At 51.9% G+C, this 25,336-nt stretch overlaps 1 protein-coding gene across 3 annotated transcripts in view; it reads right to left on the bottom strand.

Annotated features, from left to right (window-relative positions):
* CADM4 (cell adhesion molecule 4) overlaps nt 1-25,336 on the bottom strand; it is a 1,244,810-nt gene that overhangs the window by 122,321 nt on the left and 1,097,153 nt on the right. For all 3 annotated transcript variants that reach the window (XM_085615631.1, XM_085615632.1, XM_085615633.1), the window contains exon 6: nt 21,861-21,951. In XM_085615631.1, the coding sequence (XP_085471757.1) occupies nt 21,861-21,951 (91 nt within the window). The remainder of the gene's footprint in view (nt 1-21,860; nt 21,952-25,336) is intronic.

Raw genomic sequence — 25,336 nt, 5'->3', positions numbered from 1 at the left:
CCAAGGGAACGGACTAGTGGAGCGTTTTCAACCGCACTCTCAAAGGGATGATTGGGGGATTGGAAGAACCTCTCCGTCGCCAGTGGGATGTACTGCTCCCGTGCCTCCTCTTCGCCTACCGGGAAGTGCCCCAGAAGTCCCTCGGTTTTAGCCCCTTTGAACTCCTATACGGACACCCTGTGCGAGGGCCCCTCAGCCTAGTCAAGGAAGGTTGGGAGATGGCCCCCCTAACGACCCCTCCAGACGTCTTCAAATACATCCTGGCCTTACGAAACCAGACCCGGCGCTTCAGGGAGATGGCCAAGGCGAACCTCGAGGCCAGCCAGGAGGACATGAAGAGGTGGTATGACCACAATGCCTCCTCCGTTGAATTCGAGCCGGGGCAGCAAGTATGGGTGATGTCCCCCACCGAACCATGCGCCCTGCAAGATAAGTGGACGGGGCCCTTCAAAGTGGTCGAGCGCAAAAGCCCCGTCACTTACCTCATCGACATGGGGTCCTCCCGGAACCCCCTTCGGGTCCTCCACACCAACCGGCTCAAACCGCACTTTGTGCGCTCCGAACTAAGCCTCTTGATGGCTACAGACAGTGGCACAGAAGAAGACTCCGAGCCCCTCCCGGACCTCCTGAGGACTCAGGAGAAGGACGGCTCCGTGGACGGGGTCCGGCTCTCGGACGCCCTCACTTCAGAGCAACGCCAGGACTGCCGGAACCTCCTGCTGCAGTTCGCTGCCCTGTTCTCCCTCACCCCCGGGGTCACCCCCTGGTGTTTGCACGACGTAGACACCGGGGACAGTCCCCCTGTCCGGCACCGGGCCTACCGCGTACCAGATCGGGTACGGGCCTGCATCCAGGAGGAAGTGGCCAAGATGCTCACGATCGGGGTCATCGAGCCCTCGGACAGTCCCTGGGCCAGTCCGGTCGTATTAGTTCCCAAGGCCGCTGCCCCCGGCTCCGCCCCTGAACTGAGATTCTGCGTCGACTACCGGGGCTTGAACGCTGTCACCCGGACCGACGCTCATCCCATCCCCCGAGCAGACGAGCTGATCGACCGGCTGGGGGCCGCCCGCTACCTTAGTATCTTCGACCTAACGGCGGGCTACTGGCAGATCGGCCTCACACCCAGGGCTCAGGAACGGTCAGCCTTCTCTACCCCCGATGGCCACTATCAATTTAAGGTCATGCCCTTTGGCATGAAGAATGCCCCCGCCACGTTCCAACGCCTTGTGAACCAGGTCTTGGCAGGGCTTGAAGAATTCAGCGCTGCCTACCTGGACGATATCGCTGTATACAGCCGCCACTGGTCCGACCACCTCCGCCACCTCCAAGAGGTCCTGCAAGCCCTCCAGCGGGCCGGCCTCACCATTAAGGCCGGCAAGTGCCAGATTGGCCAAGGGTCTGTGACCTACCTTGGGCACCAAGTGGGGAGCGGGCTGGTGGCCCCACTACAACTTAAGATTGCTGCCATCCAGTCCTGGCAGCCCCCCCGTCACCCAGACCGAGGTCCGAGCCTTCTTGGGGCTCACCGGCTACTACCGGCGGTTCGTGAAAGACTACGGCAGCATCGTGGGGCCCCTCACGGGTCTCACATCCAAGAACCAGCCGAAGCGGGTCAACTGGACCCCTGATTGTCAAGCGGCCTTCGAGGAGCTGAAGGCCGCCCTGTGCACCGCCCCGGTGCTCCAGGCCCCCGATTACAGTCGGGAATTTGTGGTGCAGACCGACGCCTCCGACCACGGCATCGGGGCCGTCCTCTCTCAGCTGAACCCCGAAGGTCATGACCAGCCGGTGGCCTTCATCAGCCGACGTCTCCTGGCCCGAGAACAGCGTTGGAGCACCATCGAGAGGGAGGCATTTGCAGTAGTGTGGGCCCTCAAAAAGCTCCGACCCTATCTCTTCGGTACCCACTTCCGGGTACAAACCGACCATCGACCCCTGCAATGGCTGATGCAGATGCGGGGGGAGAACCCAAAACTCTTGCGCTGGTCCATTTCCCTGCAGGGAATGGACTTCACCGTGGAGCACCGACCAGGCCAAGATCACGCCAACGCAGATGGCCTGTCCCGCTTTTTCCGCCTCGACGAAGAGAGTCCCCAAGGAGATGGGTGACTCTCCCCGCCTTCAGCTGGGGGGGACGCATGTTGGACAGGCCTCACAAACGGCTCGCTCCCTCCCCGCTCGACGGGGCCCGAACCCCGGCCCACCTGGCATATCCCCGCAACAAGCACCTGTACTCCGTCTCCCGACGGACCCTCTGCCCTCGGACCCCTACTCATCACGGGGTCCCGCCCCACCGGCTTTCCCGGCCGGGTCAAGCCGCCATCTTGGGCCCTGCACCACGCGGCCGCACGGCCTCCCCTCGACCCTAACCCCGGGCCTGGCCGGCCCCGACATCCCGGCACCACCATCCACCCAGGAGGTGAGCGGACCACTTGGCAGGTCAATGGGAGAACGAAGTGTCAAGGGCTCTCCCCCGCCAGGTGCCGATCGCCCCCAGCTCCCCCAGGCACTGGCTCCACCCCCTGCTGGGTGTCTGGACCCCTTCATCCCGGACCCTCCGACCTCCAAGTGCGAGGGTCCGGACATCAAAGGGCACCAGCCCTATAACTGGGGCAGCTCCGGAGCAGGAAGGCAGTTGTATCCTGGAGTCGAGAGACACCGAGTGAACTCAACCCTGACGGTCTACTGGCGCTGCCGTAGCCCGCTCTTGTGAACCATCGTCCTGCCTGCTGGCGCTGCCGCGGCCTTCTGCAACCTTCACCTTCCTGGGACCTGCTGGCGCTGCCGCGGCCCGTTGTAACGACCATCCTCACCGGGACCTGCTGGCGCTGCCGCGGCCTTCTGCAACAGTCATCTTCCTGGGACCTGCTGGCGCTGCCGCGGCCCGTTGTAACGACCATCCACACCGGGACCTGCTGGCGCTGCCGCGGCCCATACCACCTAATCACCAAGCTCGAGGATTGTGAGCTCATCCTCATCTCATCCGAACTACCTGATTGGTAAATAGACTGTCCCGCTACCCCCTTCCCTACCTTGCGAGACTCTAATCGAGGGGACCCCTGAGTCCAGACCTCCTTGTACCATTTAACCGTACCGTAAATAAGTGCTTATAAAGAACACTGAACCTTATCCGTGTGTGGTATCTGTCTGTGGGGGGGGGGGAAGTTACTTGTCTGTACGATCGCTGGAGACGGCTCTCCCCGGAGACCTCTCCTCCTGACCCCGGCCGACCCTCCCGGTCCATCTACCTTTCTAACAAAGGGTGAGACATGTATTCCAGAATCTGGTGCTTTGTGCGACAGTGTTACTGGAGATTTGAAGAATATTTTCTAGTGTCTCTGGTTGACCACGCATTTGTATCTCTATAGAGTGGCTGGCTGCTTATTATAGGATGGGGCGCGCTTAGTAAGCATAATTTTTCCTTCGTTCCATTTTTTTGCGATATTAATAGGTAACTTTTGACTCCTCTAATTATATGATAAGGCAATTTAACAAAAAAGTTACATTTGCAAGATAAGACTAGGAAGAAAGTTAAATTAAAATGTCTGCTGGTGATGAATTCCTTCCAATAATTATGCGCGAGATACAACCCCCATTGTGGGCAGGAGGAGATGTACTGTGTAAAGTCAAGGCGAGCCATGCAATCAGGACATTTCGCTGCTGTTTTATGTGTAGTCGCATTCATATGTAAATTAAAATGCCCATAATGCATTGCAGATCAGCGCCCCCATGGCTTCTGACAGGTATTATGATAAGTACGCGCATTGGTATTTCTTTCTGTGCATTGTTGGGTCTCTCTGAAGTTGTTAGGCTGTCACCAGAGGCTTGAGAGTGGGACAGATCACTGTTCGACATCAGAAGAGTCCCTCAAAGCCAGCCACGCTGTGATGGCTGCAGGTACCGCTGCGTTAAGCAGGGTCGGGCTGGCCTAACTATGGAACGATAAGGCGGTATCTGATAGGCTGATCTGACAGGTCAGTGTGTGGGACTATTTTCTTTATTGTTTGTGGGACTTTTTTATGGTCTGATGGGCCGTTTTTTACTGTTGATTTCTCTGACTTTAAAACAAACATTGCCTGCAGCAAGCTCACATCCATGCAGTCTTCCATACCTTGCAAAACACTTCCACAGCGTGTCTGTACAAGTTCAAAACTGCCCCGATTTGCAAACATGGGAGTCTTTTTTAGGTATTTATTTCTAACCCTGGGTGTAGTGGGCGTAGGGCGGCTACGCAGAGGGCCACGGAGGTACGAATAATCTCCGTGGCCCTCCGCTTGGCCTTCCGCTTCGCCCCGCTACGCCACCCGCTTCCACCCCCCTATATTAACAGTGAATTTTACTACTGAAAAATAAATTAAAACCCACTTACCTGTACTGCGGTGTCCCCGGGCTTCCCTCCTCCTCTTCGTCGTGGTTTCTTCCAATCCTTGCGAAAACTGCGCATGCGCACGTGCCCACGCATGGACATTTCTCACAAGAAATGCACATGAGCGGACGCTCGAGCATGTGCAGTTTTTGCAAGGAATAGAAAAAGCCGCGACGAAGAGGAGGAGCGAAGCCCAGGGACGTCGCAGTACAGGTAAGTAGGTTTTAATTTATTTTTCAGCAGTAAAATTCATTGTTAATATAGGGGGGTGGAAGCGGGGGCTGGCCAACTCCGCTACGCCGCAGAGTGTGCAGAGATTTGCCTTCTACACGTTCTCCGCAGAACACGGAGAAGGCAAATCTCCGCACACTTCGCTGGCAGAGCGAAGGTCTCCACCGGGGCCTATCTAATTCACTAATGGGGGGCAATTTTATTTTGGTGTCTGGGCCTATTAAATGTCCCATTATAATCCTGTGAATTCGAAGTGTATGAAAAAGCAATGTGGCAAAATGGGTTAAAGTAGGACGTTTGGTGTGTTTGGGAATCATCTTTAGAAATGCATGGTTCAGTTGTCTTTAGAAATGTCCTGGAATTTTGGGATTTTGGCTTATCGGGTGTTATGTTGTTTTGTTATGTGGTGCTCATGTGGTAGGAGGGAACTTATTTTGTAAAAAAAACAGGTACTTGTAACAGTGGGACATGTTTCGGTTGGTGGTGCAGTTTACCGTCTCTGGGTCAGGATAAGTGCATGTACGTGTATGTTTGTAATAGTCAAGAAATAATTGCCTCCTGGTTCATATTTCTTGTATTTGTGTGACTTTTCATTTCCATCACACACATATGCGTATATATACACACACGCACACACACAAACACACACAAACAAGGGGTGAATTGCAGTTATATCTAGTCCGCTCAATACGGAAATAGGAGCATTGATGAGATGTTACCCATCCTGTCCACCCCAGACATACTGAGTGCAGAAACAAGAGCCATGCTTAAATGTGCCCAACCATGCCCGTCCCAGACATGGTTGATATAGAAGTATGAGCTGTGCTGAGGTGTGAGTCACCCTGTCCGTTCCATACATGCTCCATACAGAAACAGGGGCCATGCTGAGATGTGACCCACCCTGTCCATCCCAGACATGCTGCTGACAGAACCAGGGACTGCGCTAAGATGTGACCCACCCTGTCAATCATAGACATGCTCCTTACAGAAACAGGGGCCATGCTGAGATGTGACCCACCCTGTCCATCATAGACATGCTCCTTACAGAAACAGGGGCCATGATGAGATGTGACCCACCCTGTCCATCATAGACATGCTCCTTACAGAAACAGGGGCCATGCTGAGATGTGACCCACCCTGTCCATCATAGACATGCTCCTTACAGAAACTGGGGCCATGATGAGATGTGACCCACCCTGTCCACCATAGACATGCTCCTTACAGAAACAGGGGCCATGCTGAGATGTGACCCACCCTGTCCATCATAGACATGCTCCTTACAGAAACAGGGGTCATGTTGAGATGTGACCCAACCAGTCCATCATAGAAATGCTGTGTATAGAACCAGGATCTGTGAATAGATGTGACCCACCCTGCCAATCAGAGACATGCTGCTTACAGAACCAGGAGCCATGTTGTGATGTGACTCACCCTGTCCATCCCAGAAATGTTGCATGCAGAGCCAGGAGATGTGCTAAGATGTGACCCACCTTTCCAATCGGAGACCTGCTGCATGCAGAACCAGGAGCCGTGGTAAGATGTGACTAAACCCTGTCAATCAGAGACATGCTGCGCACAGAAGCAGGAGCTGTGCTAAGATGTGATCCACCCTGTCAATCATAGGCATGTTGCGTACAGAACCAGGACCTGTGCTGAGATGTGACCCACCCTGTCCATCCAAAACATGCTGCTTACAGAACCAGGAGCTGTGCTAAGATGTGACCCACCCTGTCCATCAGAGACATTCTGCATACAAAACCAGGAGCCATGCTAAGATGTGACCCACCCTGTCAATCAGAGACATGCTGCATGCAGAACCAGGAACCGTGCTAAGATTTGACCCACCCTGTCCATCCCAGACATGCTGCTTACAGAACCAGGAGCCGTGCTAAGATGTGACCCACCCTGTCAATCAGAGACAGGCTGCATGCAGAACCAGAAGCCATGCTAAGATGTGACCCACCCTGCATATCTCAGACATGCTGCATGCAGAACCAGGAGCTGTGCTAAGATGTGACCCACCCTGTCCATCCCAGAAATTCTGTGTGCAGAACCAGGAGCTGTGGTAAGATGTGACCCACTCTGTCAATCAGAGACATACTGCGTACAGATCCAAGAACCGTGCTAAGATGTGACCCACCCTGTCCATCCCAGTCATGCTGCTTACAGAACCAGGAGCTGTGCTAAGATGTGAGGCACCATGTCCATCAGAGACATACTGTTATACATGTTATGTTATGGTATGTTAGGTTATGTTATGTTATACTGCATACAGAACCAGGAGCCGTGCTGAGATTGACCCACCCTGTCCATCATAGGCATACTGTGTGCAGAACCAGGAGCCGTGCTAAGATGTGACCCACCCTGTCCATCCCAGAAATGCTGCGTGCAGAACCAGGAGGCATGCTGAGATGTGACCCACCCTGTCAATCAGAGACATGCTGCGCACAGAACCAGGAGCCGAGCTAAGATTTGACCCACCCTGTCCATACCAGAAATGCTGCATGCAGAACCAGGAGCTGTTCTAAGATGTGACCCACCCTGTCAATCAGAGACATGCTGCATGCAGAACCAGGAGCTGTGCTAAGATGTGACCCACCCAGTCCATCCCAGACATGCTGCGTACAGAACGAGGAGCCGTGCTGAGATGTGACCCACCCTGTCCATGAGACATGCTGTCTACAGAACCAGGAGCCTTGCTTAGATGGGACTCACCCTGTCCATGAGACATGCTGTCTACAGAACCAGGAGCCGTGCTTGGATTGGACTCACCCTGTCTAGCTCAGACATGGTGCATAAGGAAAGAGGAGCCATGTTAAGATGCATCCACCCTGCTCATACCATACAAACACCATACAATGACAATTCCTGCTGTTATGTGACCACCATGCCCATCTCAGACATGCTACATGAATGCAATGACAATATCTATAGGTTTAGCTTATAACTAAGGTGCCTCTTTAGTCACCGCTGAGCTTAGACATTCAATAACTCATTACACATGCACTTTGTCACTCACCCATGCCCTCATCTTGCACTGTGCGACAGCGCAAGATGGCCGCCCAGTAGACCTCTCACTGTGGGAGCATCTTGGAAGTGTATTCTTCATAGTACACCATTGTTGTACTGACCCAAGATAGCCAAAGGAATGCTTTTATACACATCGATAGTCTTGGAATGGTAAAGCAACGATAAACCAGAGGCAATAATATACCTAGGTGGCGGCCATGTTTACAAGCAGTGGCCGCGTAGGACGCGGACTTTGGAGACAAAATGAGTGACAAGCAAGAGACCCAGTAGCAGTGTCTGGGGAGATGATGGGCAAAACAAACAACAAACAAAATAAAAGATGGACAAGTTAAGAAATATAAGGGTACCTTTACAGGGAGGAAATTAAAACTGAAATGGTGGCCTGTCAGCCCTGGCTTGGAAGGGCACACATTTTGAGGTGGATGTACACATATGAATAAATAAAATGCTACTGCTTGCAAGTCACCCTTTCCAATAACTGGAGTGGGCTGGTGGAGAGCTATATGTTGTCATGACCAGAAAAAGAATGTCAATGGCTGAAAAACGGCTGACCCAAAGCCGCCTTGGTTTTTATATGGTCATGTATGTATTGTTATGACTGCAGGCATGAACACACACATCGCTAAAAACTATGCATACAATTACAAATGCGTACAGAATTACTATAAAGATCACCTCCTATGAGGGCCTTGGAGGGATGATCACGGTACACATCTTCAACCTCCAGGGGTTTGTCAAAGCACGGTAACCAGCACCAAAACTTTACATTCTACGGTAATCTCTGAGATTCCATGTAACAAAACACTGCAAGACATCAGTATTTGTAAAGCGCCCACTGGCTTCTGAAGACGCGTCCCGTCTCTGGCAGCCAAGTTCCGGAAAAATCAAGAAACAGCACAGATGCCAAGACACAGAGCCTAAACTTTAAAAGAAAAAAAATTCTTCAAATGTTTATGAAATGTAGATTCAGAGCGGGCGAAGAAGCGCAACTGGAAGGGAGTTCGTGAATTTGGCGTTAAGAAACACATAGGATCTTCCCCCTCTCCTAGTCTTACGAACCCTAGGAATTTGCAATAGCTTCAGAGCATTAGACCTCAAGGATCTGCACTGGCAGTAGGGCTTGGGCCTTCTTCTTAGGTACAAGGGGCCTTTCTACTCAAAGGTAGGCCTGGGCTAAAAATCCGTTCCGCTCGCGGAAATTGCGATAATTTGACATTTTCGCATTCCGCGGAGAGCGCAAAAATGGCTAAATTTCCGCAATCCGCATTTCACCGGAAATTTTTTGCTTGCTCGAGCTGTAAAATAATACATTCATGCGTGCGCGCGATCGCCTTACCTGAATCCCCGCGTTCGCCGACAAGTTTTCCCGATCCGGTCGCGTTCTCCATGAGATGTTGGATTGTTGGTAGCCATTTGCGCTGTCTCGCGACAGTTCACGCCCGCAGTAACATCATTCGTTGCGCGATCACGTCTTTCTTCTTGCGATCACGCACCGCGAGACAAGTGAAAACAAGATGGCCGCGCCCGCGAGCAACCGCATGGGTAAGTTGGCGAGCCGCGACCACGCAGAAAATAACGTGAACGGGCTGGAAAAAAACTTCAGCATTTTCGCGATATTTTTGCGTGTTTGCGGAGATTTTTAACATTTTCGCGATAATTTGCAAAAGTGAATTTCGCAAATTCCGCCCACCCCTACTCAAAGGCTCTATGCGCAAAAAGAAGTGCCTTCAAATTGATTTGTTTGGCAATGGGCAGCCAATGTAGTCTGCGCACTGAGACAGGCACTGCTAGGCGCAGGTATCTCTAGGATAAGACAAAGTGCAGCAGTTTGAAGGATCTACAGATGATGCAACAAAAAGGATGTCAGGCCCAGATATACACTGGTAGCATTGTCTAACTGGGAAGTGACCAGAGAGTGGACAATAGTCTTCCGGGGACCTCCGCTTCCAGATGTAGCATCCTCCTAAGAGATTTCAGAGTTGAAAAGCAACTTGCAGAGGCAGCTTTTACCTGCAGTTCAGAGACAGGGTAGAGTTGAATTACAAGCCTAAATTTGTCGCAATCGAAGATGGTATGGGGAGGGGCACCGAACTCTGAAGGCCACCAGTTATGGGAGCCTGGAAAATGACTGATGCCAAAGAAGAGAATTTATTTTTTATCAGAGTTTAATTCAAGGCAAATGCCATTCATGCACTCACTGACGGATTCCAAGCAAAGCTTACAAGAACTAAAAGCTCTCCATAATTATCCTGAAAGGACAGAAGTACCTGAGTATCATCAGCATAGGAAATCACCCGCAGGCCCCCAACTTCTACAAAGTTAGCAAGAGGCTCCACATAAAAAGTGAACAGGCAGAGCCGTGAGGAACTCCACAATCAAGTGGCTTTGTGGTTGAGGTAAAAGGGGGAAAAGAAATACCGCTTGTGTTCTGCCTTCAAGATATGCATTAATCCAGGCCAAACCATACCCATGGACTTCAGTTCTCCTCAGCCTGTTAAAAAGAATAGACTGAGGTGCCGTATTGAAAGCTGACGATAAATCCAATAGGACTGCCATCGCCGCCGCTTTCTGATCGAGATTGCCCTTTATGAATTCTGAAACCTCCAATAAAGCGGAGTCTATGCCGAACCTTGCACGGAAAACAGATTGAGTCTGGTGGCTCAGTGGACTAAAGCAGCCACCGCAGGGGCCTGTGTTCGACCTCATGGTCACAGGTTCAAATCCCGGCGGGTCCACTCAGCCTTTCATCCATCTGAGGTCGATAAAATGAGTACCATTGAGTTGGGTAACAATAAACATCTGTTATTCAGCGCCAGGACACCTGCGGGTAATCGTGTGCTTTACAAATACACCTGTTATGTTATGTAATGTTATCATGTAAAAGATGATTTCACTCCAGAAAATGGGAGAGTTGTGTATCGACTAGCTTCGCCAACATTGTTGCTACTTCAGGTAGGAGTGAGATTGGTCTGAAGTTACTGAGCACCCTAGGGTCAGTGTGGTTTTTTTCTAGCAGGGGGAGCAGGAGGCCCTGCTTCCAGCTGCTCAGTACATTGGCGGACTCCCAGGAGGAATTCATCACCTTCTTCAGGGTGGGATCAACAAGCGTAGTGGCTAATTTGAGGCTGGGGAGGACACTGGTCGAGAGGCGAGCGAGATTTACAGTTGGCCATTATACAGGATGAGTCCTCCAAGGAGATAGGTTCAAAATTGGACAAAAGAGGGCAGAAGAAAAACTCCCAACCAAGGTCGATGGTGGCACCCACTGACTGGGAAACGGATGATAAATCGTTTTGTTTTTATTAAAAAACAGAAGTCAGATAGCTCCTCACACACGTGAGCTGAAGGAGTAAGGTGGTTTTAAATTGCACTGGGGGACAAAAAGGAATTAACAATCTTGAAGAGTTCCCGCTGTTTATTTACAAAAAGCTGCCTGCAGTCGTCACCACAGTGTACTAACAATCCACTCTTGAAGGCCTATTGACTTTAACATATGTTTTTCATGGTACACCGGTAAAAGTGCCGCGCTGATACTGCTCGATCTCAGCGCGGCCTTTGACACGGTGTCCCATGCCATTCTGCTAAAACGCCTGGAAAATATAGGAATCGTGGACTCAGCGCTCCAATGGTTTCGGTCATTCCTAACCAGCAGATCATTCAGGGTTTCTGCCCCCCCGTTTATCTCCAAACCCCAAGACATAGGACAAGGTGTCCCACAGGGCTCGGCTCTCAGTCCCTCCCTGTTTAATCTATATATGCAACCTTTGGCGGAGGTTGCTAAGATATGGGGCCTCACAATGGTGTTGTACGCTGACGACACTCAGTTAGTCATCAGCCTTAGTGAGGCCCCCTCCCCGGAAGCCACCAACTTCAGGGATGGACTGTCTGCTGTCGCCAAGTGGATGACAGCAAATTGCCTCCAACTGAACGGTGGCAAAACCGAGGTACTGATAATGGGAAAAAACAGCAATAACTGGAACGATTCATGGTGGCCTCAGTCCCTGGGCCCAGCACCCCCTCCAAAAAACTTAGTAAAAAATCTAGGGGTATGGCTGGACTCGACCCTGAGCTTCCAATCGCACACTAAAAAAGTTGCCGCAACCTGCATTGGACTTCTGAGAAGCCTATACCCCATCCTAGGCTATTTCGACCCCAAGACACGACAACTCATAGTGCAGTCTACTATCTTGTCAAGACTGGACTATGCGAGCGTCCTGTTGCTGGGAGCTAATAAAGCTGAGATAAAAAGATTCCAACGAATCCAGAACTCGGCGGCTAGAGCGATAGTAGGCCTTCCAAGAAGGTGCTCAGTGAGAGCAACTATGTACAGACTTCACTGGCTGCCCATAGAAGCCCGTATCCAGTTCAAGGCCCTCATATTTTCCTTTAAGATCTTGAAAAATGAAGGCCCAGAGTTTCTCCGTCCTCTGCTGACCCCCTATAAACCCAAACGGAACCTCCGGTCTATGGGGCAGCATCTAGCTCTGATACCCCAGACGAAATTCTGTCGCATCGGAGGTCGCTCTTTCAAGCTACTGGGGGCCAAACTGTGGAACTCCCTCCCTCTCCACATCCGCTGCATGGATGATTTGCTAGCCTTCCGAAGAGCGATTAAAACCCATCTATTTCCCGCCCCGTAGGTCCCTCTTTCGCATCCAGTAGATTGGTTTACGGTTCTAGCGCCGGGACGCCCCGTCGCTGGGGCAGCTGTTGCGCTCTACAAAACAGGTAACATAACATAACATAACATAACATATGTCAGCTTCACTGCCTGAGTTATACTTTTTCTACATAAACAGATCACGCTGATGGCATCTGGCATACCTACTCCCAAATATGCAATCCGGCCCACAGCCTTTATCAATGAGTTGTCATCATAACCAACGCAGGCCTACGGAATGTGAGCCTTCCTACAAGACAGCTATCAGGCATACAATCTTAACATGACAACTATGTGCAAACATCCAGTCAGCAAAGCAGAATACAGCTCCAGCGAGAGCCTGACAAGGCCCATCACAGTGCGAACCCTCCGCTGCTTGGGTTTGTCGGGGAACCCTTGCCTACTCTAATAACCTTTGAGATTCCATGGGACACCATACCTACAGTCTTTAGCCCTTTATAATAACAGGCAACACTTGAAGGCCTATTGGTATAAATATATGCTTTTCACATCAAACAAGCCAGGCGTACTGCTATTGTCATAACATTTCGTAATAAACGGATTGGACCTATTTCATCTAACACGTGGTGTCATTGGCTTATCTCCAACTCAGCCCTACTGTGCGAAGTGGAAGATTTCCAGCAAGGCATAAAGGGCGGCGCAAGCGCTCTTTTTTCACCAGATGTACACAACGTCTGACCCATCAATTGTTCCAAGAAGGAGGATGAACATGGGCGGGGCTACAACCACTGTCCAAGAACAACTTCTTAAAAGCTCCTTCCCTATCGATCACATAAGGTCGCGCAAAGGTAGCACTGAAAAGCCAGACCTACAAAAGTAACATTTGGTGAGATGGGACCATTCTCTCTGTTCCAGGCATGATTCACAAAGATGCAGGGCCGTGTTACACTTTCTCTGTTTCAGACATACAGCAAATGAGTTATGCTAAGAAGTGACCATCTCAGACATGTCCCAATACAGAAAGAGTGGCCTGTGCTAACACGTTATCACCCTGCATTTTCTTATTTTTGGGGCAAAGAAGGACTGATTATCGAGGTTCATACACAATCGGCCATGAGTGACGACTGTTTAGTAGTGCACTTGGCCGGCGGGCTGACCCTGTCGGACATGATCCACCCGCCTATCTATTCCATACTAAAATGTGACCACCCATGCTCCAGACAAGATAAACAGCGAGTTGTGAGACATGACCGGTCAGTTGGTTCCAGACATGCTCCACAAGTCAACAGTGATTCCTGTCAGGAGACCACCAACATAACCCCCCGAAACACGCTCCAAAGATGGTCAGTAAGCCATGCTAAGACGTGAAACACCCCGAACTTTCCAGGGATCGGCCTTTAAAAACATGGACCTAGAACATACCATGCTAAGATGTTACCTCCTAGGCCTTTCCAGGTGTGGACCATTAAAAACATGGACCTAGTAAATATATTGCCATCATGTGACCTCCATGGCCGTTCCAGGTGTGTGCCTTTAAAGACATGGGCCTAGTGAATATCATGTGACCGTGGAGGCCTGTCCACGTGTGGACCTTTAGAATCATGGGCCTAGTTAATACCATGTGATCGTGGAGGTCTTTCCAGGAGTGGACCATTGGAATCATGGGCCTAATAAATACCATGTGTGACCGTGGTGGCCTTTCCAGGTGTGGACCTTTAAAAACATGGGCCTAGTGAATACCATGTGTGACCGTGGGGGCCTTTCCAGGCGTGGGCCTTTAAAAACATTGGCCTAGTAAATACCAGGTGACTGCGGTGGCCTTCCCATGAGTGGGCCTTTAAAAACATCGGCCTAGTGAATACCATGTGTGACCGTGGGGGCCTTTCCAGGCGTGGGCCTTTAAAAACATGGGCCTAATGAATACCATGTGTGACCGCGGAGGCCTTCGCAGGTGTGGACCATTGAAAACATGGGCCTAGTGAATACCATGTGCGACCGTGGAGGCCTTTCCAGATGTGGACCTTCGAAAACATGGGCCTAGTGAATACCATGTGTGACCGTGGGGGCCTTTCCAGGTGTAGGCCTTTAAAAACATGGGCCTTGTGAATATCATGTGTGACCGTGGAAACCTTTCCAGGTGTGCGCCTTTAAAAACATGGGCCTAGTGAATACCATGTGTGACCGTGGAGGCCTTTCCAGATGTGGACCTTCGAAAACATGGGCCTAGTGAATACCATGTGTGACCGTGGGGGCCTTTCCAGGCGTGGGCCTTTAAAAACATGGGCCTAGGGCATACCATGTGCGACCGTGGAGGCCTTTCCAGATGTGGACCTTCGAAAACATGGGCCTAGTGAATACCATGTGTGACCGTGGGGGCCTTTCCAGGCGTGGGCCTTTAAAAACATGGACCTAGTGAATACCATGTGTGATCGTGGAGGCCTTTCCAGGTGTGGACCTTCGAAAACATGGGCCTAGTGAATATCATGTGTGACCGTGGAAACCTTTCCAGGTGTGGACTTTTATAAACATGGGCCTAGTGAATACCATGTGTGACCGTGGAGGCCTCTCCAGGTGTGGGCCTTTATAAACATGGGCCTAGTGAATACCTCTATAACATTTGAGCACTGAGGCCTTTCCAGGTGTGGCCCTCTCCCAGTATTCACATTTCCAGGTATGCACCTGTCTAGGTACGGGCCTCTTCATGTGTGCACCTTTCAAAACCATGGACCTAGGCGACAGTATTCCGGCACCAAATCAAAGCTCCCTCGCCTCCGTTCACCAGCCCACTTCACCCTGGGACCACCCAGTTCCTGTCGGACTAGCTCCCTTCTGGTGCCACGCAACACTCGTGTGATGAAACCACAGCAGCCTCTCACAGGGGTCCTCACCTCACACTGGGATTATCTTTGACACAGTGACAGTTTGCTGTAACAGGGAAAATCGATTACATCGCTGCTACAAGAGGGGGGTGGAGCAGACACTTAGACGAAGGTTCCCATTTACAAAGCGATCAATACCACGTCACAGCACACACAGCTGTCAGCATGGCACCCTGCTAGGGTTTATGCAAATCAATGCTCCACAGTCAATGGAAAGGCTTTCTCTGGCATTGTTGTAGCATAAAGAAAATCAATAAAAGATCGACTCTGATTGTGAATATGCCAGCCAATCACAAACGTGTTCAAGAAAACTGTATTTCTGCAGGTAAAATTATTAAACTCACACACAAAGGAGACAAGCAGGGCCCCCACATCTTATCTCTCAAGCCACCGATAGTCAATACTTCGGACACGATGCTAACAAACACAAGCTAAGCCCAGGGCTCAATCTCTTTTTAGGGGCTTTGGAGCTGCTAACGTGGCTGTGATCACTGTGACATATGTGACCGGAAGGGCGTGGCTTGGCCTGTGAGATTGGGGTGAGGGATGAGCTTTGGATTTCCCAACAATCATGCTGGTTCAATCAATAAATCAATCAATCATACATTTATAGAGCGCTACAAATCACCCGTGAGGGTCTCGAGGCGCTGGAGATGTTACCTGCTGCAAGGGGGTTTAATCATTCAAACAGCCAGGTCTTGAGTTTTTTTTCTTTTATTATACAGTAAATTAAAACCGTAACATCATATTAATAAAATGTAAGGATTAAAATATAAGGGTTAATAAAAGATTGTATGCACATTTGTAAATCTGGTAATACAAAATAAATATCAAATCCAAAGAGCAGCATTTCAAGTTAATGGCCATATATCACCATTGGCCATTGGGGCCAGAAGAGAAGTGTATGGTATAAAAGACAATAGCCAAAGTGTCACAATGCTTATTGCAGAAGGTTTAACTTTCATCGACATTCAGGTCTTGAGTTCTTACATACATTATACGACAACCAGAGCTTAAGGAGCAGTAGGAAGGGAGAAGCGTGCGGATTGTCAGGGGTACTTACAACTAAAAAAAAATGTAAATACCCATTTTTAAGACCTTTAAAACAGAGACAAGAGTGTGTGTGCTTATGTCTGTGTGTATATAAAAATCCCAAGTGAAATCTGACATGGAGCTCACTATACCCGACCCCAACTATTTACTAGAGAATGCATTAATTAGAGGGGGTGTCACACCCCAAACGCCCAACCTGAAGCTCTGTCCCTGGTGACAGGTCGTCTCCATCGTCTCACCAAGGTCATGCACCAGACGCTGTTTGGTGCCACGCAGGGTGCATCGCAGACCCTGGAGAGTCCCCGCTCACGGTGCTTTGCCTGAGTTATGCCTCTGCGGCATTATATGACACCCTGTAGCACACGGTAAGTACAAGTAGGTGCACCGGCTTTCTCCGCCTTACCCTGTAAATGCTCCCACTCATTTATGACCATAAGGTGGTACCAGATGAGCGACTTAAAGGCAGTAAGACAGGAATCCCCACCTTAGCTGCAGGCGCAGACAGAGGCTAGCAGCTGAGGCCACCTGTGCAATTTTCTTGCCCCATTTGAAAGAGGGGACCAGCTGTAGGCATTTCTAAAGCCTGGTCCAGTGTTTTGGGAGCCTTCTTTAGACCCTGTCGGATGGTCCACCAGTGGGCCAGGAGGGCGGAGGATCGCCCAGCTCTAGGTAGAAATCTCCACCTGTGTTGCAGGGATCTCTGTGCCGTAAAGGGAACAGCTGCCAGGGTGTCTCCCTTTAGAGCATTGAAGGTTTAGCCAATGGCCACCATGTTTAAAGTGCCCGCTCATGTTTAAAGTACCAAAGCAGGAGTATGCTTTCTTTTGAAAAAAAAAAAACGCCCCCGGTGCCATTCTGCATTGGTCCTGCCCCTGTGAGCCATGCCTAGAGCAGCTGGTTTGAGCATGGGAAATGAGTGGCTGCAGTCCCTCCTTTTAAGAAAAAGGGAAAAATGTCACCATGACTTAGCAGCTCCTTGGCAGGTGGGCTCTGCTGGTGTAAGCCTGGTGTGTCCCCGTCTGTAAATCGAGTGAGAGACCTGTGAGTTTGCCCCTGTGAGAGCACCATCGACTTAAGACTGTGCCCGACACGGCCAAACACTAAAGAGGGCCCTGACTTCCCTATTGTCACCCTGCACAGTTTTTGCCACACTGTAGGTGATGAGCATGTGAGGCAGTACTTAGTTTATGCCGGTGACTGTTGGCGCAGGCCACTGGCACTCACTGCAAAAAACTGATCGAGTTGCATTCGGGCCCCTGAGGTTGGCCACACCTTACTCATGAAACTTAACTAGATCTCAATGCTAGCAAGAGTGGCTTCCATAGGTTTGGGCAGCTTTGGGCACTGCCCATAAGTCCGCATATGGCATTGATCCCTGGTTCTTGAGCCATCATTTGGAGCGTTGACTCCTATGAGGTCAGCCTAGTCATCCAGACCCTCACGTTTGAACACTCTGCACCTTGATCATCTCCGACATGGCGGCTGGACGACACCATCGTTGCGACTCCTTGCGAGTCACAGGCAGACTTCTTGTAGACATGAACATGTTCTGCAAACTTGGTAAAGCTTGTGGCCCATATCGGAGCGCACCGCGCTTGGCGACAATGTAACCAACACCATTTTAAGAAGCACGTTTACAAAAGGCTAGTATCTTTGTGTATCTTTGTGTGTTCGGACTCTGTCTTATGTGGCATCATCAGCACGTGCTCCTCTGTCTATTTCAATGTTGTGCCCACGAAGGGCAGCTCTTGAAGTTAAAGAGGTCACAGTGGAACAATATTCAGATACCAGCACTGGAAAATCCAGCCCTCAAATGAGAACTCTACAGATCCAAGACGCTTTTGTTAAAAAGAATGTTTGCCCCCAAGCAGAATAAGGCAAGCTAGGGTGCAGCAAGCATTGTTAGTAAACATTTACAGCGATCTTGCCTAGACCAGGGATGGTCTAGCACACTGCATGGTTCCTTAGGAAGATTGTCGTCCTTACCAAGCATACCGATGCATGTAGCATTGGATAATCAATCAATCAATCAATCATGGAACTTATATCGCGCACTACTCACCCGTAAGGGTCTCAAGGCGCTTGGGGAAGGGGGTCTGCTACTGCTCGAACAGCCAGGTCTTGAGCTGTTTCCTGAAGGCCAGGTGGTCCTGGGTCATCCGCAGGTGGACGGGTAGGGAGTTCCAAGTCTTAGCTGCCAGGTAGGAGAATGACCTTCCTCCAGCGGTGGCTCTCTGGATGCGAGGGACGACGGCGAGGGCGAGGTTAGCGGAACGTAGCCGGCGGGTGGGCGTGTAGAAGGTGAGGCGGCTGTTGAGGTACCCTGGGCCTAGGTCGTGGAGGGACTTGTGTGCGTGGGTGAGGAGTCTGAACGTGATCCTCTTGTTGACAGGGAGCCAGTGCAGGTCTCTCAGGTGGCACGAGATGTGGCTGCGTCGGGGGACGTCCAGGATGAGTCGGGCGGAGGCGTTCTGGATACGCTGAAGTCTTTTCTGAAGCTTGGCTGTAGTACCGGCGTAGAGGGTGTTTCCGTAGTCTAGTCTGCTGGTGACGAGAGCGTGGGTGACCGTCTTCCTGGTCTCGGTCGGGATCCATCGGAAGATCTTTCGGAGCAAGCGGAGGTTGTGGAAGCAAGCTGAGGAGACGGCGTTGACTTGTCTGGTCATCGATAGGGAGGAATCCAGTATGACGCCCAAGTTGCGTGCGTGGTCCGTCGGTTCAGGTGCGGTGCCTAGTGCCGGGGGCCACCAGGAGTCGTCCCATGCGGAGGGTGATGGTCCCAGAGTGAGGACTTCTGTCTTGTCCGTGTTCAGTTTCAGGCGGCTGATGTTCATCCATTCAGCGACGTCTGTCATCCCTTCGTGCAGGCTGGCTTTGGCGGTGTCGGGGTCTCTGGAGAGGGAGAGAATCAGCTGGGTGTCATCGGCGTAGGAAATGATGTTGAGGTTGTGTTGGCGTGCGATGGCAGCGAGGGGTTTCATGTAGATGTTGAAGAGAGTAGGGCTGAGCGACGATCCTTGCGGGACGCCGCAGATGACTTCGGTGGCCTCGGAGCGGAACGGAGGGAGGCGTACTCTCTGTGTTCTGCCGGAGAGGTATGAGATGATCCATTCCAGAGCCTTCCCTTGGATGCCGGTGTCGTTGAGGCGTTGGACTAGTGTGCGGTGGCAGACAGTGTCAAATGCTGCGGAGAGGTCTAGGAGGATGAGTGCCGCTGTTTCGCCGTTGTCGAGCAGGGCTCGGATGTCGTCGGTGGCTGCGATGAGGGCTGTCTCGGTGCTGTGGTTGGCTCTGAATCCGGACTGTGATGGGTCGAGGGATCCGTTCGTCTCGAGGAAGGCTGCCAGTTGCTTGTTGACGACCTTCTCGATGACTTTGGCCGGGAAAGGAAGGAGCGAGATGGGGCGGTAGTTCTTGAGGTCGGTCGGGTCCGCTGTTGGTTTCTTCAGCAGAGCGCTGAGTTCGGCGTGCTTCCAGCTCTCCGGGAAGGTTGCTGTGTTGAAGGAGGTGTTGATGATGTCTCGGAGGTGGGGTGCGATGGTAGAGGCTGCCTTGTTGAAGACATGATGGGGGCACGGGTCGGTCGGAGATCCGGAGTGGATGGTGTTCATCATGCGTGACGTGTCTTCGGGGGTCACCTCGGTCCATGTCTGGAGGGTGGCGGCGGGGCGCGAAGGTACAACCGATGGGTGCGGGGGTGAAATGTCGAAGCTGTTGTGGATGTCGGCGATCTTGCGGTGGAAGTACGAGGCGAGGGAGTCGCAGAGGTCCTGTGAGGGAGTGATGTCGTTGTTGCCGGTGCTGGGGTTGGAGAACTCCTTGACGATGTTGAAGAGCTCCTTGCTGTCATGGGCGTTCTTGTCCAGTCGTTCCCGCAGAGATTTCTTCTTGGTGGTGCGGATGAGCTGGTGATGTCTGCGAGTGGCGAGTTTGAGTGCTGTTCTGTTGTCGGCGGTCTTGTTGAGGAGCCAGGCCTTCTCGAGGGTGCGGCAGGCCTTCTTGGAGTCCTTGAGTTCGTCGGTGAACCAGGGGGCCTTCTTGCTTCTGGGTCTGGAGGGGGGGTTCTTCAGTGGGGCGAGGTCGTCGGCACAGGAGGTCAGCCACTGCGTGAGGTCGAGGGCAGCTGTGTTAGGGTCCGTGGTCCTGGCAGGTGGGCTCTGGCTGAGGGAGGTGGCGAGCTGGTCGGCGGTGATCTTGCTCCAGTTTCTGTGGGGAGCCTGCTTCGGGTGATTGTGGACCGTGTTCTTTCTGAAGCTGAAATGGACGCAGCTGTGGTCGGTCCAGTGAAGTCCGGTGGAGTGGCTAAAGGTGACGTGCTTGCTGGACGAGAAGAGTGGGTCGAGCGTGTGGCCGGCGAAGTGGGTGGGGGTGTTGACCAGTTGCTGAAGTCCGAGGTTGGCGAGGTTATCCAGCAGGGCGGTGGTGTTGTGGTCATTGTTGTTCTCCAGGTGGAAGTTGAGGTCCCCGAGGAGGATGTAGTCGGCGGAGGGGAGGGCGTGAGGGCTGATGAAGTCGGCGATGTCTTCGCAGAACTGTGCGCGTGGTCCCGGGGGTCTGTAGATGAGGGTGCCTCTGAGGGTAGTCTTGGGGTCGGTGTGGATCTGGAAGTGCAGGTATTCGGCGGCGTTGAATACGTCGATGGAGTCAGTCGAGATGCGAATGGTGCTCTTGTGTACGATGGCGATGCCTCCTCCGGTCTGGTTGACGCGATCCTTCCTGATGATCTTGTAGCCGTCCGGGATGGCTATGGCGATGTCGGGGGCTGAAGAGTCGTTCATCCAGGTTTCCGTGAGGAAGGCGACGTCCGGAGATGCGGTGTCGAGGAGGTTCCAGAGTTCCACGGCGTGTCTGTGGACGGAGCGGGTGTTGAGCAGGATGCACTTGAGGTGGTTGCTGTTGTCCGTCTTGGTGGGCGTGGTGCTTGTTTGGAGGCAAGAGAAGTTGCAGGATCGGCAGGTGAAGGGTCCATGGGTGCGTCGCGGGGACGCTCGGTAGCATCCGGGGGCTCGGGCGGTTTTGAGTGCGATGAGCGTAGCGAAGTCGTAGATCCTGCGGGGGGGCTGGCGGGCGCGGGGACCAGGGAGTCTGGCGCTGGGCGCGGTCCAGGCGCGGACGGGCGCAGACGGGCTTACCTTTGGCGCACCTTCGGCGCTCAATCGGCGCTCCCGCTGCGCGCGTCCGCTGCGCGGTCGCGGAAGGGGCGTCATAAGTAGGAGCCCGGAGGGAGGGTCAGCAGGGAGGCGGGAGGCTGGGTAGCCAATGGGCAGTGAGGGGAGGCGGGACTGCGGGGACCGGAACAGGGAAGCGGGAGGAGGGGAAAGAGTGACCGGGGCAGTGGCGGCGGAAACGGCGAAAAAGAAGAAAAACAAGCAGGCAGCGATACAAGAACAAGTCACAGCCCCCATCAGTAGACTAAAAGCATCAATGTGCCGACACAAGTAAAGGTAGTTACAACTCTGTCAAAGGTCCGCGAGCAGGTGTGAGACCCTCTGCCTAGAGGTCTTCTCTCCTCCTCATTCAATGCTAAACCCCCCACCCCCACCCCCCAATGATTAATTGCCTTAAATATAGTATTTCCTTCTTGGTCGGTGGCAGTGCTTGTTAATTCCTCCCCCAGCCCCTCCTCTGGATCAAGTTCCTAGACATCACCATATGTTAGCCCAGTCTCCTGGTTACTCACCGAGGGTTGCCAGTCACAGAGCAGGTGAGGCCCAGGTTGTCCCCCTCCCGGAGGACCGCTTGCGAAGGGTTGATCTTCACCGTTGGGGCATCTGCAAGAAAGACAAAAAGGAAATATGAGATTGGGGCCATTACCCACCAAGGAACATCTGAAAACAAGGTCAAGCCTCTTGGCACTGGATTCTGTATCTGTAGAGATTTCTGGCAGGTTTGTGTTTATAGGACCCTCCTCCACCTGACCTCTCATTGGAGTAGGACTGTCAGTAATGTTTGGACCCTCCTCCACAGGATCTCTCATTGGAGCAGGACTGTCAGTCATGTTTGGCCCCTCCTTCCCCTGATCTCTCATTGGAGGAGCACTGCCAGTCATGTTTAGACCCTCCTCCACCTGATCTCTCATTGGAGCAGGACTGTCAGTCTTGTTTGGATCCTCCTCCCCCTGACTTCTCATTGGAGGAGCACTGTCAGTCATGCTTGGACACTCCTTCCCCTGATCTCTCATTGGAGCAGGATTGTCAGTCATGTTTGGACCCTCCTCCACCTGATCTCTCATTGGAGCAGAGCTGTCAGTTATGTTTGGACCCTCCTTCCCCTAATCGCTCATTGGAGCAGGTCTGTCAGTCATGTTTGGACCCTCCTTCCCTCAATCTCTCATTGGAGCAGATCTGTCAGTCATGTTTGGACCCTCCTTCCTCTGATCTCTCATTGGAGCAGGACTGTCAGTCATGTTTGGACCCTCCTCCCCCTGCTCTCTCATTGGAGCTGGACTGTCAATCATGTTTGGACCCTCCTTCCCCTGATCTCTCATTGGAGCAGGATTGTCAGTCATGTTTGGAACCTCCTCCACATGATCTCTCATTGGATCAGGACTGTCAGTCATGTTTGGACCCTCCTCCACCTGATCTCTCATTTGAGGAGCACTGTCAGTCATGTTTGGACCCTTCTCTACCTGATCTCTCATTTGAGGAGCACTGTCAGTCATGTTTGGACCCTCCTCCACCTGATCTCTTATTGGAGCAGGACTGTCAGTCATGTTTGGACCCTCCTTCCCCTGATCTCTCATTGGAGGAGGACTGTCAGTCATGTTTGGGCCCTCCTCCACCTGATCTTTCATTGGATCAGGATCCTCCTCCACCTAAACTCTCATTGCAGCAGGACTGTCAGTCATGTTTGGACCCTCCTTCCCCTGATCTCTTATTGAAGCAGGACTGTCAGTCATGTTTGGACCCTCCTTCCCATGATCTGTCATTGGAGCAGGACTGTCAGTCATGTTTGGACCCTCCTTCCCCTAATCTCTCATTGTAGCAGGTCTGTCAGTCATGTTTGGACACCCCTCCCCCTGATCTCCTATTGGAGCAGGACTGTCAGTCATGTTTAGACCCTCCTTCCCCATATCTCTTATTAGAGCAGGACTGTCAGTCATATTATGCCCTCCTCCACCTGACCTCTCATTGGAGGAGCACTGGCAGTCATGTTTGGACCCTCCTCCACGTGATATCTCATTGGAGGAGCATTGTCAGTCATGTTTGGACCCCCCTCCACCTAACCTCTCGTTGCAGCAGGACTGTCAGTCATGTTTGGACCCTCCTTCCCCTGAACTCTTATTGGAGCAGGACTGTCGGTCATGTTTGAACCCTCTTCCACCTGATCTCTCATTGGAGCTGGACTGTCAGCCATGTTTGGACCCTCCTTCCCATGATCTCTCATTGGATCAGGACTGTCAGTCATGTTTGGGCCCTCCTCCACCTGATCTTTCATTGGATCAAGACCCTCCTCCACCTAAACTCTCATTGCAGCAGGACTGTCAGTCATGTTTGGACCCACCTTCCCCTGATCTCTCATTGGATCAAGACTATCAGTCATGTTTGGAACCTCCTCCACCTGATCTCTCATTGGAGCAGGACTGTCAGTCATGTTTGGACCCTCCTTCCCCTAATCGCTTATTGGAGCAGGTCTGTTAGTCATGTTTGGACCCTCCTCTACCTGATCTCTTATTGGAGCAGGGCTGTCAGTCATGTTTGGACCCTCTTCCACCTGATCTCTCATTGGAGCTGGACTGTCTGCCATGTTTTGACCCTCCTTCCCCTGATCTCTCATTGGATCAGGACTGTCAGCCATGTTTGGACCCTCCTTCCCCTGATCTCTCATTGGATCAGGACTGTCAGTCATGTTTGGACCCTCCTTCCCCTAATCGCTTATTGGAGCAGGTCTGTTAGTCATGTTTGGACCCTCCTTCCCCTGATCTCTCATTGGAGCAGGACTGTCAGTGACGTTTGGACCCTCCTTCCACTGATCTCTCTTTGGAGCAGGACTGGCACCTATGTTTGGACCCCCACAGTCATGTTTGGACCCCCCACCCCCTGATCTCTCATTGGAGCAGGACTTCAGTCTTGTTTGGACCCTCCTTCCCCTAATCGCTTATTGGAGCAGGTCTGTTAGTCATGTTTGGACCCTCCTCTATCTGATCTCTTATTGCAGCAGGGCTGTCAGTCATGTTTGGACCCTCTTCCATCTGATCTCTCATTGGAACTGGACTGTCTGCCATGTTTGGACCCTTCTTTCCCTGATCTCTCATTGGGTCAGGACTGTAAGCCATGTTTGGACCCTCCTTCCCCTGATCTCTCATTGGAGCAGGATTGTCAGTCATGTTTGGACCCTCCTCCACCTGATCTCTCATTGGAGCAGAGCTGTCAGTTATGTTTGGACCCTCCTTCCCCTAATCGCTCATTGGAGCAGGTCTGTCAGTCATGTTTGGACCCTCCTTCCCTCAATCTCTCATTGGAGCAGATCTGTCAGTCATGTTTGGACCCTCCTTCCTCTGATCTCTCATTGGAGCAGGACTGTCAGTCATGTTTGGACCCTCCTCCCCCTGCTCTCTCATTGGAGCTGGACTGTCAATCATGTTTGGACCCTCCTTCCCCTGATCTCTCATTGGAGCAGGATTGTCAGTCATGTTTGGAACCTCCTCCACATGAGTTCTCTTTGGATCAGGACTGTCAGTCATGTTTGGACCCTCCTCCACCTGATCTCTCATTTGAGGAGCACTGTCAGTCATGTTTGGACCCTTCTCTACCTGATCTCTCATTTGAGGAGCACTGTCAGTCATGTTTGGACCCTCCTCCACCTGATCTCTTATTGGAGCAGGACTGTCAGTCATGTTTGGACCCTCCTTCCCCTGATCTCTCATTGGAGGAGGACTGTCAGTCATGTTTGGGCCCTCCTCCACCTGATCTTTCATTGGATCAGGATCCTCCTCCACCTAAACTCTCATTGCAGCAGGACTGTCAGTCATGTTTGGACCCTCCTTCCCCTGATCTCTTATTGAAGCAGGACTGTCAGTCATGTTTGGACCCTCCTTCCCATGATCTGTCATTGGAGCAGGACTGTCAGTCATGTTTGGACCCTCCTTCCCCTAATCTCTCATTGTAGCAGGTCTGTCAGTCATGTTTGGACACCCCTCCACCTGATCTCCTATTG

Source organism: Triturus cristatus, chromosome 7 (assembly GCF_964204655.1).
Source record: "Triturus cristatus chromosome 7, aTriCri1.1, whole genome shotgun sequence".
Taxonomy (NCBI): Eukaryota; Metazoa; Chordata; class Amphibia; order Caudata; family Salamandridae; genus Triturus; species Triturus cristatus.
The sequence above is the reverse complement of the archived record's forward strand: the minus strand, read 5'-3'. Positions and strand labels throughout refer to the sequence as shown.